This window comes from Felis catus, chromosome A2 (assembly GCF_018350175.1).
Source record: "Felis catus isolate Fca126 chromosome A2, F.catus_Fca126_mat1.0, whole genome shotgun sequence".
NCBI classification, from domain to species: domain Eukaryota; kingdom Metazoa; phylum Chordata; class Mammalia; order Carnivora; family Felidae; genus Felis; species Felis catus.
In genome coordinates, this window is record NC_058369.1 from 162765135 (window position 1) to 162784446 (window position 19312).

The 19312-nt window shown below is 41.2% G+C and overlaps 1 protein-coding gene and 1 pseudogene across 5 annotated transcripts in view; both read left to right on the plus strand.

Annotated features, from left to right (window-relative positions):
* LOC123384084 (GTPase IMAP family member 7-like) overlaps positions 1 to 2180 on the plus strand; it is a 54271-nt gene extending 52091 nt beyond the window's left edge. For all 5 annotated transcript variants that reach the window (XM_045053008.1, XM_045053010.1, XM_045053011.1 and 2 more), the window contains one exon: positions 741 to 2180. In XM_045053008.1, the coding sequence (XP_044908943.1) occupies positions 741 to 1630 (890 nt within the window). In that variant the 3' untranslated portion in view covers positions 1631 to 2180. The remainder of the gene's footprint in view (positions 1 to 740) is intronic.
* Positions 2181 to 13402: 11222 nt separating this feature from the next.
* On the plus strand, positions 13403 to 18058 carry LOC111557487 (annotated as a pseudogene).
* The last annotated feature ends 1254 nt before the right edge of the window (positions 18059 to 19312 follow it).

Below are 19312 nucleotides of genomic sequence, written 5' to 3' on the forward strand. Positions count from 1 at the left end.
CCTCCTTCATCGTTCTTCTCTTTGTTGACTCTACAGGCTAATTTCCTTTCTTCATTCTTCCAAATTAAGTTTACAGTCAACTATTTTAGCTGCAGAGAAAAAAAATGGAGACAAATTTTTTAAAATTTATATTTCTATAAAATCACATTCAAGAAGTATCTATTAAAACAGTGTTGAATTTGGGGTAATGTCTGTTTTGCATCAAGGTATTTTTCTTCTTAAATCTACTAAAGGGGATGTGTTGTAACAATCCATTTTCTCATATTGAACCACCCTACTATTTCTGAAATAAATCACATTTAATTGTGGGGTATTACATTTTAGTGTCTGACAATTTATTTGGGATTTTTGTATTAGTATTCGCAAATGAGACATGTCTGTAGTTTTATTTACTGGTGAAATCTTTCTTAACCTTTGGGATCAATATCACACTTGTGTCATAGAAAGAATTGGAAAGGTTTCCTTCTGTTTTAAGTCATCAGGAATAGTTTAAGAAAGGTTAAGTGAGATCCCCATGAAACCATCTGGACCTGGTACTCTTTTGTAGGGGAACTCTTTAACTACTTTGTTTTTCCATGGTGATTGAATTGTCTCATCTTTCTGTCTTTATGGGACCAACATGAATAGTAGACTACTGCAGGATTTCAGGGAGGAACACATAGGTCATAAGAGCGAGGTGATGCTTTCCACTTACCTTCGTTGACTCTTTTCCTTCTCCTTCTCTTTTTTACACCCCACAGCCACTGGTAGTGACATGGAAGACCCTCAGGACAACACTCTGAGGATTGTTTTGGTGGGGAAAACTGGAAGTGGGAAGAGCGCAACGGCCAACACCATCCTGGGGAGTAGAGTCTTTGAGTCTAGAGTTGCTCCCCGTGCTGTTTTCTCCAGGTGTCAAAAAGCATCCAAGGAATGGAAGGGGAGGAAACTTGTTGTTGGTGACACCCCAGGGCTCTTTGACAACAAGGAGACCCTGTATACTACACGCGGGGAATTCAGCCAGTGTGTCCTCTACTCCTGTCCTGGGCCTCACGCCATCGTCTTGGTGCTCCCAGTGGGCCGCTACACGGAGGAAGAGCAGAAGACCGTGACATTGATCAAGACTGTCTTTGGGAAGCCAGCCTTGAAGCACATGATCGTGTTGCTAACTCGCAAAGATCACTTAGAGGAGAAGAGCCTGAGTGACTTCTTGGCAGATTCAGATGTGAAGCTAAGAAACATCATCAGCGAGTGTGGGAACCGCTACTGTGCCTTCAACAACAGAGCCTCAGAGGCGGAGAAGGAAGCTCAGGTGCAGGAGCTAGTGGAGCTGATAGAGGAGATGGTGCAGAGCAACGGAGGGACTTACTTTACCAATGCCATTTATGAGGACACAGAGAAGAGGCTGAAGCAACGGGAAGAAGACCTGAAGAAGATCTACACCGATCAATTTAATAATGAAATGAAACTAGTAGAAAAGGAATATGCAGATAAATCACCGGAAGAACGGGAGGAAAAAATAAAATTGCTAAAGATGAAGTATGCTGAACAAATAAAAAATATCAGGGAAGAAGCTGAGAAGGGATTATTTAGAGATGGTTCAAATGGGATTATGAGCGTGCTTTCAAAAATATGGCAGATGTTTTGGTAGTAAAGACCATTTCATTTTTTCATCTGAATTTACGATGATTTGCGATAGTGGTAGATTGTAGTTTCCATAGACAGCTGTGACAGTAGCTTCTACTTATTCTTCCTATAACCTGACCTTGTTACTCCTATCACTGAGTTGTGGGGCCTGTGTCCTCTACCTTGGAACTGGGCAGATCTGGGACCGTTTCAATTAATAGCAGATGGTTGAAGCAGCACCTTGTGACTCTAAGGTTACATATGGGCAATGCTTCCTTGCCCTGTTGGGGTTCTTGCCCTTGGAAGTTGACTGTCATGTTGTGAGAAAGCCCAGGCTGTCTCTTCAGAGGCCCCCATGCAGAGGGCCTGAAGTCACTGGCCCACTTCCCAGCTCACCTTTCATTTGTGACTCAGACCAACTTGCCTGCCATGCAAGTGAGGCAACACAGAAGCAGGGCCTCTGGCTGCCCCGCCATCTCAGACGAAGTTGCAGAAAGCAAAGATGATCCATTCCCACTGAGTCCTGCCCAAATTGCAGCTTTATGAGAACAAATAAATGATGGTTTTGTTTTTAACCACTGAGCTTCAGAATGGTTTGTTATGCAGCGAGAACTAACCAGAATGAAGCCTCTTCCCAGCTCTCAGTCCCCACCGCCTCCCCTTCCCACCTGTCCCTCTTCACAGAAAGTTGGCATAATCAGGCAATGGCATATAGAGTTCAAAGACTCAGGAAAATTCAAATCAGAAATTCTGCACATGTTAAGTGTCTGAAACACTGGTCACATGTGTCGTTGCACCACATGGCCACAAATACTATGTTAGGGAGGTATCGGGTTTCTCTGGAAAGATTGTTCTGTGGTTCATGGAGATCTGAGTGTCACAGGATTCTCTTATTGTGTTTCTCTCTTTTCTTTTTTAGGGACCATCCTAACTTAAAATGTCTCCAATTGTATCTGAAAAATCCCATCTTGGCCACATAGTTTTCATTTGCCTGTGCAGAATCACAGTTCACCCTAGCTCTTTGCCCCCTGAGGCTGATCTATTTGCACTACATCGGTGGGATCTCTTGCTCTCTGACTTCTGCCTGGCTGGCCAATGGGAAGTCCAAGTCAGAGGCCCTGTGGAAGTAGAAAAGCAAGGCTGGGGTGTCCATTCCCCCACCGCTATCTCTGCAGGGCCATCTCTGACTAACTGCAACCCTACGCCAAAGGTCACAGCTCCTCCCTTGGTGACCTGTCTACCCAACTCTTCTGCATTCCAGTCTTTGTTCACACCTGCAGGTGGGACTCAATTTTCTTATCGATACTATCAATGTCCCTGTGTTTTCTAAATTCCCTGTGTGCACAGTGTGTAAGAGGCCCCTTCTCTAAACTTTCTCCAAGTACCTAATGAGAGCAGACTATCTTTTTACTGTGAGAATCTGATTGATAAATCTTATGGTACCCAGTTCTCTTTCAGAGCATCTTTATTGTTGTTGATGGTTATACATTCCCTTTAGTGCTTTTTTCCTGACACCAGAAAAATCTCTCCTTACCCTTCCATGCTGTGACATTTGCAGTAAGTAGATGAAAGGTTCTGTCTTGCTAAAATAATAGAGACACTTCAAAGTTAGATGGGTGACTCTCAGTCACTCAAAAGAATTGCAGACATCCCAAATCCAAATTATTAGAATTTTTATTCGTCCTTTGTTTTGTCTGTGAACATGACTGAGAGTATTTACCATATCAGTGACTTTTTGGGAGATGGATTAGAGATTAAGTCTGGAAATTTTTAGACTCTAAATACCTGCTCATTGTAAGATTCATCATAAGTATTCAGAATGCAGTAAAAACACGGAAGAAAAAATCCTCTCATGAGAAAACATGTGTCAAATGACAAAGTGAGACCAAAGTACTCTCTGCCATCATGCACTTCTTATGTTCAAAACTACTTCCTTGTAAGTGACTCTAGTATATCTAGAGAGCAAAGTATTCTTACCCTGTCCTTTTTCATTTCAGAGCCGTTTAAAAGATATTTTCTCTCAAGATATGCAGAAGCATTCTTAACACAATTAACTTGTGTTCAGGCCATTTGAATGTGCAGCTTATGTAAGCTGATTTCTTTTCTCCCAACATTAGATTCCATTTTGGAAGGTAAGAGATAACCAGAGAAAAAAACAAGTAAATCAAATAAATCATTATCTCTTCACTTGACGATCGAAATATTGCTTACTCACTTCTCTTAACATATTTTATATTCCAGTTTTCTCTGAATGTGGTTCTATTTCAGTGCTGAAGACTACGGAATTTCCAGCGTTTAATGTGTGCATGATCCCTGTTGTTGAAAAATGTGATAGTCATGACTCATTATGGGGAATTTACACTAGGATTTATAGAGGAAGACCTGAGGAAAGATTTAGCCTATGAAGTCTACTGTGAAGGATGTGTAGGATGTGTCCATGCGGGTGATGGGTACAATGGTCATGCTTCCATTCAGAAACAGAAAAGTTCAGGGTGACGGGTAAGATTTTCAGGGGAAGGACAGAGTCAGGAGCAACAGTGTTCAGTTAGGTTTGTGACAAGTTCAATATCAGATGTCAAAGTAAGGTCTAATGTAAATGACCTGCATTAACTTGAAATCTGGGTCAGAAGGCTATATGAAAGACTCTGGGTAACATAAATATCTCCCTTATTATCATTTGAATCTTTACTAATTGCCAATACCCCACAGTCCAAAACTATATGCTAGAAGCTCCGTATAGGATGTCCAAAGGAAGAAGCAAGAACCAGTTTTGTGAGGTTTAGTCCTTCAACTAACTTGATAGATATTTGAAGGGGTCAAGAGGAAAGGACCTTTTCTGTTAGGTTTCCGCATTTAAGTAATCTCTACACCCAACATGGGGCTCCAACTCATGACCATGAGATCAAGGGTCGCATGCTCTTCCAAATGATCCCGCCAGGCATCCCAAGAGGAAAGGACTTTTAGACGAGAACATTTAATTTATAGGGACAATGACAAATTAGTATTGGTCAATTCTTGGAGTTCATCTGTGGCAGAATCGTCTCCCCAGGGCAGAAGGTGGCCCAGGTGTAACCGTGTGACTATGTAAGGGAGGCTCCACAGGGAGTCGTCTCTGCTTGCCATGCCCAGAGAGATGGAGGTTTTCTCTCTCCTGAAACCTAGTGAGGCGGCCTCTGGAGTTTGATACTGCCAGAGGGGTGTGGGCAGTGTACATTAAGAGACTTGAGTGTCCTTCAGAGTTTGGCTCTGCTGCCTTGTGGTCATGGGATACATGAAGGCTGTTGTTTTGCTCTGTGGAGGGAGCAGAGTACACATGGTGGTGGAGGTCTTGGAGGCAGTCAGAACTTTCACTAACAGGGGGGCAAAAGTATGTGTTCTTCATATATCAAATGGGGCCACATGGGAGGGAGGCACCCAAAGTCAGTTTGAAGGGGATTTGCCCAGGGGCCCAGCAAGGATCCCAGGAGCTTGTATGTGCATCAGAGTTCTGGAAGTCCGGCACTAGGAACAGACGTTGAAGCAAGCGATGGGAGTGGCCTTATGTTGGGCTTATGATTTCAGATTCCCAGAGGAGACTCTGAATGCTATTAACAGTGTTGCATGGAGAAAAGAGCCACTAAGAATGCTGCCACTGTCCCCCCACCAAGGCCAGACTACACTTGACTCATCTTCAGTGTTTCTGCCTCTTCTCCTCCAGCCCATGAAGAATCAGAGCCAAGGCAAGGACAGGAGGAGAATGGCAGCGTGGGGAGAGCTCTAAGCAGCCCTGTCTACACTGCAGGTTCTTCTCTGGGAGCAGGCACATGCCAGGGATGCCAGGGACAGTAGAAGATTTACCCTTCAGTAATATTTTTTAAAAATTTTTGTAAATATATATATTTTTTAAGTTTTGTAAATATATATGTGTGTGTATATATATATATATATATATATATATAGCTAACTTGACAATTTATTGTCAATAAATTGTCAAGTTAGCTAACATACAGTGTATACAGTGTCCTCTTGGTTTTGGGGGCAGATTCCTATGATTCATCACTTACATACAGCATCCAGTGTTCATCCCAACAAGTGCCCTCCTCAACACCCATCACCCATTCCCCCCCCATCAACCCTCAGTTCATTCTCTGTATTGAAGAGTCTCTTATGGTTTGCCTCCCCCTCTGGTTGAAATTATTTCTTCCCTTCCCTTCCCCCATGGTCTTTTGTTAAGTTTCTTAAGCTCCACATATGAGTGAAAACATATGGCATCTTTCTTTCTCTGACATATTTCACTTAGCATAATACCCTCCAGTTCCATCCATGTTGTTGCGAAAGGCAGGATTTCATTCTTTCTCATTGCCAAGTAGTATTCCTTTGTATATATAAACCACATCTTTATCCACTCTTCTGTTGATGGACATTTGGGCTCTTTCCATAATTTGGCTATTGTTGAAAGTGCTACTATAAATATTGGGGTACATGTTTCCCTGTGAATCAGCCCTCGTGTATCCTTTGGATAAATTCTTAGTAGTGCTATTGCTGGGTTGTAGGGATGTTCCATTTTAATTTTGGGGGGAACCTCCATGATGTTTTCCAGAGCGGCTGCACCAGTTTGCATTCCCACCAACAGTCAAGAGAGTTACCGTTTCTCCACATCCTCGCCAACATCTTTTGTTTCCTGAGTTGTTAATTTTAGCCACTCTGACTGGTGTAAGGTGGCATCTCAATGTGGTTTTGATTTGTATTTCCCTGATGATGAGTGACGTTGAACATCTTTGCATGTGTCTGTTGGCCACTTGGATGTCTTTTTGGAAAAGTGTCTATTCATGTTGTCTGCCCATTTCTTCACTGGGTTATTTGTTTTTTGGGTGTTAAGGTTGGTAAGTTCTTTATAGATTTTGGATACTAACCCTTTATTGGATATGTCACTTTTAAATATCTTCTCCCATTGCATTGGTTGCCTTTTTGTTTTGTTGATTGTTTCCTTTGCAGTGCAGAAGGTTTTTATCTTGATGAGGTCCCAAGAGTTCATTTTTTCTTTTATTTCCCTTGCCTTCAGAGACGGATCGAGCAAGAAATTGCTGGGCCTCAGGTCAAAGAGGTTATTGCCTGTTTTCTCCTCTAGGGTTTTAATGGTTTTCTCTCTCACATTTAGGTCTTTCATCAATTTTGAGTTTAATTTTGTGTATGGTGTAAGAAAGTAGTCTGTTGCTTCATTATTGGTACATAGAAAGGCAACTGATTTCTGTACATTGGTTTTGTATCCTGTGACTTTGCTGAATTCATGTATCAGTTCTAGCAGCTTTTTGGTGGAGTCTTTCAGGTTTTCCATGTAGAGTATCATGTCATCTGCAGAAAGTGAAAGTTTGACTTCTTTGCCAATTTGGATGCCTTTTATTTCATTTTGTTGTCTGCTTGCTGAGGCTAGGACTTCCAACATGATGTTAAACAACAGCCATGAGAGTGGACATCCCTGCCATGTTCCTGATGTTGGGGGAAAGCTCTTACTTTGTTTCCACGAGGATGGTATTAGCTGTGGGCTTTTAATATATGGCTCTTATGAAGTTAAGGTAGGTTCCTTCTATCCCGACTTTCTTGAGGGCTTTTATTAAGAAACGATGCTATATTTTGTCAAATGCTTTTTCTGCATCTATTGACAGGATCATATGGTTCTTATCCTTTCTTCTATCACATAAATTGATTTGAGAATATTGAACCAGCCATGAAGCCCAGAAATGAATCCCACTAAATCGTGGTGAATAATTCTTTTGAGATGCTGTTGAATTTGATTTGCTAGTATTTTGTTGGGAATTTTTGCATTTATGTTAACCAGGGATATTTGTCTGTAATTCTCCTTTTTAGTGGGGTCTTGGTCTGGTTTGGGAATCAAGGTAATGGTGGCTTCACAGAATGAGCTCGGAAGATTTCTTCCATGTCTATTTTTTGGAACAGCTTGAGAAGGATAAGTATTAATTCTGTTTTAAATGTCTGGTAGAATTCCCCTAGGAAGCCATGTGGCCCAGGACTCTTATCTGTTGTTAGATTTTTGATAACTGATTCAGTTTCTTCACTGGTTATGGGTGTGTTCAAATTTTCTATTTCTTCCTGTTTGAGTTTTGGTAGCATGTGGGTGTCTAGAAATTTGTCCATTTCCTCTAGGTTGTCCAGTTTGTTGGCATGTAATTTTTCATAGTATTCCCTGATAATTGTCTTTCTGTGATGTTGGTTGTGATCTGTCCACTTTTATTTGTGCTTTTTATCTATTTGGGTCCTCTGTCTTTTCTTTTTGAGAAGCCCAACTAGGGATTTATCAATTTTGTTTGTTTTTTCAAGAAAAGAAAAAAACTAGCTATTACATTCATTGATCGTTCTACTGTATTTTTTTTGGCGGTGGGGGGGTTCTATATTTTTTATTTCTGCTCTAATCTTTATTATTTCTCTTTTGCTGTTCTGCTGGCTTCGGAGTTTCTTTGCTTTTCTGCTTCTACTTCCTTTAGGTGTGCTATTAGATTTTGTATTTGGGATATTTCTTATTTCTTGAGATAGGCCTGGATTGCAATGTATTTTCCTCTTACAACTGCCTTTGCTGCATCCCAAAGGATTCGGATTGTTATGTTTTCATTTTCACTTGCTTCCATATATATTTTAATTTCTTCTTTAATTGCCTGGTTGACCCATTCATTCATTAGTAGGATGTTCTTTAACCTCCATGCATTTGGAGGCTTCCAAATTTTTTCTTGTGGTTGACTTCAAGTTTCATAGCATTGTTGTCTGAAAATATGCACGGTATAATCTCGGTTCTTTTATTTTTCTTTTCTTTTTTTTTAATATATGAAATTTATTTTCAAATTGGTTTCCATTCAACACCCAGTGCTCATCCCAAAAGGTGCCCTCCTCAATACTATGAAAAACTCTATTCCAACAAATTGGACAACCTGGAAGAAATGGACAAATTCCTAAACACCCACACTCTTCCAAAACTCAATCAGGAGGAAATAGAAAGCTTGAACAGACCCATAACCAGTGAAGAAATTGAATCGGTTATCAAAAATCTCCCAACAAGTAAGAGTCCAGGACCAGATGGATTCCCAGGGGAGTTCTACCAGACGTTTAAAGCAGAGATAATACCTATCCTTCTCAAGCTATTCCAAGAAATAGAAGGGGAAGGAAAACTTCCAGACTCATTCTATGAAGCCAGTATTACTTTGATTCCTAAACCAGACAGAGACCCAGTAAAAAAAAGAGAATTACAGGTCAATATCCCTGATGAATATGGATGCAAAAATTCTCAATAAGATACTAGCAAATCAAATTCAACGGCATATAAAAAGAATTATTCACCATGACCAAGTGGGATTCATTCCTGGGATGCAGGGCTGGTTCAACATTCGCAAATCAATCAACGTGATACATCACATTAACAAAAAAAAAAAAAAAGAGAAGAACCATATGATCCTGTCAATCGATGCAGAAAAGGCCTTTGACAAAATCCAGCACCCTTTCTTAATAAAAACCCTTGAGAAAGTTGGGATAGAAGGAACATAATTAAAGATCATAAAAGCCATTTATGAAAAGCCCATAGCTAACATCATCCTCAACAGGGAAAATCTTTGATTTTTCTTGAGGGCTGTTTTATGACCTAGGATGTGATCTATTTTGGAGAATGTTCCTTGTGCACTGGAAAAGAATTCTGCTGCTTTTGGATGAAAAGTTCTGGATATATCTGTCAAGTCCATCTGGTCCACTGTATCATTCAAAGCCATTGTTTCTTCATTGATTTTTTTTTTTTTGCCCAGACGATCTGTCCATTGTTGTAAGTGGAGAATTAAAGTTTCCTCCAATTACAGTATTTCTATCGATAAGATCACTTATGTTAGTGATTAACTGATTTATCTATTTGTGTGCAATCAAGTTGGGAGCATAAACATTTACAATTGTTAGCTCTTCTTGATGTATATACCCTGTAATTATGATATATTGCCCTTCTTCATGTCTTGTTACAGCCTTTAGATTAATATCTAGTTCGTGTGATATAAGTATGGCTACCCCAGCTTTCTTTTGACTTCCAGTAGTATGATAGATGGTTCTACATCCCCTCACTTTCAATCTGAGTGTGTCCTCAGGTCTAAAATGGACCTCCTGTAGACACCATATAGATGGATGTTGGTTTTTTTTTTTTTTTATCCATTCTGATATGTTATGTGTTTGATTGGGGCATTTAGTCCATTTACATTCAGAGTGATTACTGAAAGATATGGATTTAGTGACATTGTGTTACCTGTAGGTTTCATGCTTGTGGTGATGTCTCTGGTCCTTTGTAGTCTTTGCAGCATTCCACTCACAGAGTCCCCCTAAGGATCTCTTGCAGAACTTGTTTAGTGTTCATGAATTCCTTCAGGTTTTGTTTGTCTGGAAAAGCCTTTATCTTTCCTTCTATCCAGAATGACAGCTTTGCTGGATAAAGGATTCTTGGCTGCATATTTTTCCTATTCAGCACATTGAATATTTCCTGCCACTCCCTTCTTGGCTGCCAAGTTTCAGTGGATAGGTGTGCTACTACCCTTATGTGTCTAGTCTTGTAGATTAAGGCCCGTTTGTCCCTGGATGCTTTCAGAATTTTCTCCTTATCTTTGTATTTTGCCAGTTTCACTATGATAATCTGTGGAGAAGATCTATTCTTGTTAAATCTGAAAGGAGTTCTCTTTGTCTCCTGGATTTGGATGTCCATTTCCTTCCCCAGATAAGGGAAGTTCATAGCAATAATTTGTTCAAGTAAACCTTCTTCCCTTTCTCTCTCTCTTTTCTTCTTCTTCTTCTGGAACTCTTATGATATGGATATTATTATGTTTCATTGAATCTCCTCGTTCTCTATTTCTCCCCTCAGGGTCTAGTATGTTCTTATCTCTCTTTTCCTTGGCTTCCTCATTTTCCATAATTTTATCTTCTATTTCACTTAATCTACCCTTTGTCTCCTGCATCCTTGCTGTCATTGCATCTAGTTTATTTTGCACCTCATTTACAGCATTTCTTAATTTGTTGTGACTATTTCTTAGTTTCTTGATCTCTGTGGCAGTAGATTCTCTTCTGTCTTCTATGCTTCTTTCAAGCCCAGTAATATGACTATTATTTTAAATTATTGCTCAGTTATTTTGCTTATATCTGTTTTGAGCAATTCTCTAGCTGTCATTTCCCCCTGGAGTTTTTTTTGAGGAGAATTCTTCCGTTTCATCATTTTGCCTAGTTTTCTGTCCTTTATGTGTTTTAATAGCTTCTTATGGGTCTTGCTCCTGTGAGAACTATTATATTAAAACAGGGGGTCATAATGTTGTCCAGGGCCTTGCCCTTCAAGAGGTATTTTTGGAGTGTGTTTTGTGCTCTTTGTTGTTGAGACTCTGATTACTTTATCTCCCTATTACTAGTGGTGGTTTGGACCTTCCACCAGAAGTGCATTGATTTGTTTGTTGAAGTATCCCTGGAAAAAAATTTTAATGGGGGTGGTTGTGGTGGAAGAGGCCTTATCCCATAGAAAGAGAGAAATGACAGGGGCAGGGAAAAGGAAAAGAAAAAAAAATTGACCAAACCGAGATCAGAGAAACTTTATGGCTTACTCCATAGAGAGAGATAGAGAGGATAATAAAGGAGATACAGAAGAGGCATAAAGAGAATAGATTAAAAATGTCTGCTTAAACAAACCAATAACCAGAATAACCAGCCTAGAGAAGGGAAGAAATAAGAGGAAGAAAAAGAAGAAAGATGAAAGATGAAAGAAGAAGAAGAAGAAGAAGAAGAAGAAGAAGAAGAAGAAGAAGAAATATATATGTATATATATACATAAAATAAAAATTGACCAAGAAACAAATCAGAGAATGAAAAACTACTGGACCAATATCTGATGGTGCCTTGTAACCAGTGCTTGTGCTGTTCTGGAAGAGGGACTGTCTGGTTCAGTCAGTGTTGAGTCTTGCTCTGTTAGACACACAGTTACCAGGTGCAGAGGGGCATGCTTTGGTGTGAGCAGGTCCACCTCCACTGTGGATCCATTGTCCATTCCCTGAAGCCCCACCTTGCTGGTGATGGGGAGTAAAATGGTGACACCCCAGTCTCTCCTCCCCAAACCAGGCTTCCTAGACCACTCTGTTCAGGTCGTCCTCACAGTGCCAAAGGAGCAAGAGTGGGCAGTCTGTTTGCTCCAGGATCCTGGGTCTCCCAGGCAGTCGGCTGGGATTCAAACCGCAATGTCTTAAAGGATCCTGCTCCACGTGCCCAGTTCTGGCATACTGTCACTCCAGGGTATGGTCACAAAGGGCCTCTGGGTGGTGGGGGGGGTCCTGCAGTGTCCTTTGTCCTTGGAATGGCTATTTGCCTTCTTCCCACAGCACTCAAGGGAGGGGATTGCTCTCTCCTCCTGTGCTTGGGAGCTGGCTACAGAGCTTGGGCTGGCTCCCCTCCTCCCCAGGTACACAAAGAGGCCGGAGAAAGCCCTGGAGTTAAAAATTGGTTCTTTCTCCATTTTTTCTGTTCCCCAACCCATGTTTTTTCTCTTGTCCAAATACAACCTTCCACTTCTGCAACCTCTCTTTCACTTTCATTTGTCTTTCTGCAGAAGGGATCCCTCCCTTCTGTTCCTACGCTGTCTTTTTTTATCTCTCCCAGTTTAAAATCATGCTTCTATGGCCCATCACATTGTCCTCATGCGCCCCTGGAGATGTTTCTGTCACTCTGTAGCCTGGATTCCTGGAATTTCAAGCCTTCTCGCCTCAATACTTCTGTGTTTGAGGGACGAGGGAACTTCAGATTCCCTTACTTCTCTGCCATGTTAACTCCTTCTGAAAATTTTTTCAAGTGTTTATTTATTTGTGTGAGAGAGAGAGAGCATGAGCAGGGGTGGGGCAGACAGAGAGGGAGACACAGAATCTGAAGCAGTCTCCAGGCTCCAAACTGTCAGCACACAGCCCAACGTGGGGCTCAAACCCATGGACCTCGAGATCATGACCTGAGCTGAAGTCAGACGCTCAGCTGACTGAGTCACCCAGGTGCCCCACCCCTCAGTGAAATTGAGAGTGTGATTATTACACTAGATGATTTGAGTACATGAATGTGACCAATAGTGATTGGAGAGGTTTTTTGCTTAAGGCAGAACCTGTGTAAGGTTTCCTTCAGGTGGCACGGATGGAGCCAGTTTGAAGGGCCGATGGGAGGAAAGAATAAGTGTCTTCTCTCCCTGTCCTTGTGACATCCCTCTTATTTAATCACATAGTTGCACACAGGAGGACTTTGATGGAGAGGAGATTCCAGTAGAGAAGAACCCCAAGATCTTGCCGATCCTAATTCCTGTAACTGAGGTGTGTGTTTCCTATGAGTGTAGCACTGGGAATCCAGGTGACAGGCACTTTGCTTGTGCAGAGACCTGACAGGAAGTTCTCACATCCCACCAGGGAGGGACATTTATGTGTAAATCACAGAGAATCTAGAGATTCAGAGAGGTGGAGTAGGGCCTCCAATATCTCAGGTGGGTCAGGGTCCTTCTGGGCCCTGGGCCTTACTTATTCAACGTCAATCAGACCCAAGACTTGACCAGCTAAAAATCTGTGCCAAGGAGTGTCCACATGCTTGAGTCCGAAGAGAGGACAGGCGGTCAAGAGCACAGCAGCAAATGGATATGATCTTTACATCTGTGTGGGTGACTTTGCCGGCAAGCTTGTGGCGTGGCTGGGGCTAAATTTCTGAGTACACTTGGAGACCACAACTTGGCCTTTTAAGAGTGAATTTCATTTTTGACAGTCTCAATCTGGTAAATAGGGTGAGTGACCAAAGCATGCTAGTGTTTGGAAGCAAAAAGAAGCTACACATTAGAGACTTGTCTTCCATTGTCGCCTTTAACTCTGAAGACGACTCTGCTGAGGGAGTTTCAGAGACGTTGCGAGTGATGAGCCCTGAAGATGCATATTCCAGAGGCAGCGATCATTTGCCAAAGTGCTGTGCACATAGTCCATGACCAACAACCCAGAGTGCATTTGTAATCATTTGTGAATGTGGATGTGAGGTTGCATAATTTCTGGTATGTGTTTAAAACAGTGGTCTATCTATGTTTATTTTATTTTATTTATTTATTCTTGGCCTCGTCTATGTTTATGGACAAAAATACAAAATGGAATATCTGAGGCAATTGTTCTGAAGTTCTTTCTTCCTGTTAAGAAGTATCTTGGTTATCTGAAATTCTTCCTAAGTTGGACTGCATTCTCTGGGGTTTGGGGTCAACAATTACCATGTTGCAGAAGGTGGCATTGATGGTAAGAAAACCTTCTTCTTAAGGACCTGAAGCTCTGAATCTAGGCCTGGCCACTCAAATGTTCACATCAGGAACAGTTTGCTGTGCATATTGTGCAGAGCACATAAATGGTGCCTAAGAGACAGGGGCAGGTGAGTGGTGCATGAAGAACTTTTGTGGCTGACGGATACATTCACTATCTTACTTGTTATGATGGTTTCACTGTTGTATACATACTTTAATTATGTCGAAAATGTTTGTATTTTCTATTTTAAATTGGACTGTCTTTGTATTAATGAATTTTCAGAGTTCTTGACACATTCTATTCTTTGCAAGATCTTTATCAAGTATATACACAAATTCTTTCTTTATCTGATATGTGACTCGCAAACATTTTCTCCCAGTTTGTAGATTGCTCTCTCTGCCCCTTCCTGCTCATGCTCTCTATCTCTCCCTCCCTCTCTCTCTCTCAAAATAAATGACTAATTTTGAAAAATCATGTAAATCTACCACAACTGATCATCCTAATTGCATCCAATTGTACCAAAATGCTGCAGGCTTCCACTGCAGGGCTGGGTAGGGGGCATGGACCTTGCACCTCAGCCTTGTGTGCTGTGAGGTGCTTCCAACCCTATGTCACCAGAAGACAAAAACAGAAGGAGATGCAGCAGGAAATAGTTATGGTGAAGACAAGAAAGAAGTGTGGCTGTGCACCGGTAAATTGACAACAACTGTTCTTGTTCTTGTGAGAAGGTTCTGGGAACTGGGCCAACGTCGATTGTAGACTACAGACTTCCTGGGGACTGAGCTGTGAGGTGCATAGGAATCATCCTTTCTTCTCTTTACTATGTCATTTCAAATAAAGTGTTACAGATATTTTCAAATTCATGAGAGGGAGGACATGGGTTGAAAAAAGGTGTCAAATTATAAAACAGAGGCAAGAAATGCATAAAGAAGCAGACATTGTCAAAAGGGAAACTGCAAAACCTTTGAGGCTTTGAGCTCCCAAAGATGCAGAAATAGACTCGATCTGTGGATGAGAAAAGATACAAATTCATATCGTAACGGGGCATGGACCCAGGTAAGATGACAGCTTGTAGCCAGTTTTAGCTGATTGTAAATCATGTTGGGGTGTCAGGGTGGCTCAGTGAGTTAGACGTCTTGATTTTAAATTTAAACTCTTGATTTTGGCCTAGGTGATGATCTGATGGGTTGTGAGTTCAAGCCCTGTGTTGGGCTCTGCACTGACAGCGTGGAGACTGTTTGAGATTCTTTCTCTCCCTCTCTCTGCCCCTTCCTGCTCATGCTCTCTCTCTGTGTCAAAATAAATGAATAAACTTTAAAAAAAACATGTAAATCTACCATGACGGATTATCCTAAATGCATCCAGTTGTACTAAAATGCTGCAATTTTTCAGCTTTATTGAATTTTAATTTACATAAAATAAAATTCATCTCCTTTCAGTAGATTTAATCATCAATTGAAAAATACATCCAGCAAGTCTTGCTATTTCCCACTAGCCTATATATGTGCATGTTGTCATAACATATATTCATTTTAGTTTATCTTTTATCTTTTGATCCCTTCCCAGGTTTCACCAATCCCCTCAACCTGGGAAGCAGTGGCCTGTTCTCTGTAACTCTGAGCTTGTCTTGTTTTTTCTTTTTTAGATTCCATATATAAGGGAGATGGTAGAGTACTTGTTTTTCTCTGTCTGACTTATTTCACTGAGCATAATTCCCTTGACATTCATCCATGCTCTTGCAAATGGCAAGATTTGGGTTTTTTTAAATGGATGACTAATATCCAATTGTGTATATATGCCATGATTTCTCGGTCCATTTATCCATCAGTGGACACTTAGATTGTTTCCATATCCTGGCTATCGTAGATAATGCTGTAATAAACATGGGAATGCAGATAACTTTTCCAGTTAGTGTTTTTTCCTTGGGATAAATACCAAGAAGTGGCATTACTGAATCATATGATCATTTTTTAAAAAAAGTTTTTAATAAAATTTTTAATACTTATTTACTTTTGAGTCAGAGAGAGACAGAGCTAGAGCAGGGGTTTGGTAGAGAAAGAGAGAGACACAGAATCCCAAGCAGGCACCAGGCTCTGAGATGTCAGCACAGAACCTGATTTGGTGCTCAAACTCATGAAGTGTGAGATCATGACCTGAGACAAAGTTGGATGCTCAACTGACTGAGCCACTCAGGAGCCCCTCATTTTCTTTTAGAGAGAGATAGAAAGGGAGAGGGACAGAGGGAGAGAGATTAAGAGAGAGAGGAAGAGAGTGAGAATCTTAAGCAGACTCCATGCTCAGCGTTTAGCCTATGTGGGACTCAATCACACGACTCTGGGATCATGACCAGAGCGAATATCGAGTCCAACACTCAATTGAGCCACCCGGATGCTCTTTTTCTTTCATTTTTTTTTTAGTATCAAGGGATTTTATAATAACTTTGGAGAAATGTCAGTAATTTATGACTATAATTCTGTAATGTCTTATTTTAGAATATAAAAACTTCACTGGATTCTAAGCTAAGCTTTTAAACTTTAAAGTTAAATTATATTGTTCTCTCTCATGTCACAACCCCTGACAGAATGGTTGCACACACGAAATAGAAAAAGACACTTGCTCTTTCCACACAGGCATCCCTTTTGTACTCTACAAAGATGAGTTGGCTTGTGTAACCTGCCTAACTGACTTCTTAATGGGAGAAGCAAAGTTCCATTCTGAATATAAATGGGGAAGGAGTCTTCCACTGAGATGCCTCAAAGACAGATTTTGTGTTACTTGCTGCATTGCTCTTATGAGGAATAGCTACCAGCAACAGCAGCTCAGAATTCTCTTTGTAAACTACAATATTTTGTTTACCCTTAGGTAGGCTGCTTAGCTACAAAAAGTAAGAGTAAGAAGCTCCAGGAAATCCTGGAAAGTACTTGGGCATTTCCCAAGTATTGCAAGAGGACTTCAGGCTTTCTATAGACTTTGAATAGACTTCTCTAGAAGGGCCTTCTATAGAGTTCTGGGAGTGCAGCAGTCACTCATGGGAGGGGACCCTGGGGCACCAGAGGAGGGGTGTGTGTGAGGGGAAATGGGGGCCCTATAGGGAAGCAGCTGGATTACCTCCTATTGCTGTGGATTTTGTTTCCTGATATCCCAGGGCTTAGAAACCAAGATGGCAGAGATTCACAGTTGAGACTTCTCTTAGTGGGTAAGATCGGAGCAGGGAAAAGTGCCATGGGCAACAGCACCCTTGGAGAGAAAGTGTTTCCTTCTAGCATTGCCACAACATCTGCACCAAGACCTGTAAGAAAGGGAGCATCAGATGGCAGGTAAGAGAAATTGTGTCGTGGATACACCAGGCATTTTTGACACCGAGGCACAGGATGCTGACACCTGCAAGAGTTTACTCGCTACATCTTCCTGACCTCCCCAGGACCTCACACCCTGCCCCTGATGGGACAGCTGGTCCCGTACATGCAGGAAGAGCACAAGGCCATGGAGAAGATCCAGTAAATATTTGGACTCAAGGCTAAGAGATACATAATTCTCTTTTTCACCTGGAAAGATGACTTGGATGGCATCAATTTCCATGATTACTTAGAGGAAGCACCCGAAGGCATCCAAGAGCTGGAGGGATAGTTCCGTGATCACTACTGCGTGTGCAAGAATGGTGCCACAGAAGCTGAGCAGGAGGCCAAGAGAAGCCAACTGCTGGCCCTGGTCTATCGCATTGTGGCCTAGAATGAAAGATGATGCTACACTAAGAAGATGTACCAAAAGGCCAAAGAGGAGATTCAGAAACAAATCCAAGAGATGCAAGAATTTTATGGAGCACAGCTAGAGAGACATAGAGTGCAGGTAAGAGAGGAGTTTGAAGAAAAAATCAGGAAGCTGGAGGATAAACTGGAGCGGCAGAAATGAAAGGAACAAATGGAGAGAGAATTGGCAGGGAAAGAGGCTTTCTATGCCCTAAAGCAGCAGAACGCCAGATATGAAGGTGAGACTCATTGCAGGAACCTTGAATTGATCATGGAAGCACTGCAGATAGTTTTTCCTGTTTTCTCTCACCTGTTTATGTAAGATTTACCTGAATGAAAAGATCTCCCTATTTCCTGCATATTTCCCGCTGGCCCTGCCCACTGTCTGCCACCCCCCCACCCAGCCCCCGCACCCCTGAACTCATTCACCAACCTTGGAGCACTCTCGCTTCTGTCTCTCAGACTCTTAGGACTAAGGGGTATAATCAGATTCACTGTTGGAGATTGGTAGATGCTTGATTGACTTAACAAGGGAGGGAAGAATTCTCAATTTGTGGAACTCCAAAGTAGAAGGTATAAAGGTGACCCCAAACTTTGTCTATTTATCCCGAGAAAAATCTAGTTTCTTTCTCGATTGGTGGATCTTCTCCCTCTGTTGCTTCTACTCATTTATTTTTCCTTTAGGACACAGTGATCACCTTCCCCCTATGATTTGTTAGAAAGATTTGTTCTTCGTGTTGGGTAATCTATCGGTGGAGATGTTTATAGAATTCTTTCCAGATGAACGGAAATTTATGTAGGAAGAGTTTACAGAAGGATTCAATATGTTCCTTACCAGCTGCCTACTGAAGGACAAAGGGTTGTTTGGAAAATAGACCTCTCAGAACTCAACTAAGTGAAATGCCAGAAAGAGCAGTTGAAAGACGGAGATTCAACACAGAAGAGAACAACTGTTTGCTGTATTCAGATGTATGTATAGTAACTCTTTGACTGACCTCAATGCAATATATTTGCTGAATAACCAGTTCTCTTCTTTTCATGTGAAACTAACTGTAGCCACTTCACCTCCATCACCTCAGACCTTCATTACTTACACCCCCTCCCAGTTGAATTGTTTGCTTGTTATTAAAATAAAAATGTTCTCTTCTCTCATATTTCTATAAAATTGCAGTCCACTCTTTCTTGGAAAATACCTTTGCTATTTTTTATTACTTAATTTAAAATTAGTTAATTATTTATTTTGAGAGAGAGAGAGAGAGCATGAACAGGGGAGAGGCAGAGAGAGAAAGAATCCCAAGCAGACTCCACACATCAGTGCAGAACCCGATGCAGGGCTCAAACCTATGAACTGTGAGATCATGACCTGAGCCGAAACCAAGAGTCAGATGCTCAATGGACTGAGCCACTCAGGTGACCCCCTTTGTTACTTCTTCTAAGAACACTGAATTTTACTTTTTGGTAAAAGTTCAAGATGATTTTGGAGCTAGTTTGGTTTACCCTCTGCACATCTCTCCTCCTTTTCCTTGGAAATTCCCAGCCACATTCTCAACCCAGCTGCCAGTCAAACACTACCTTTTCCTTGGATTCATTAATCATTCACTGATAGATATTATGTGTAACCAAGGCTTCAGAGACCTTTCTGGTTTTCCTGGAGCAAATTTTGTCTTTAATATATGTATAACAATA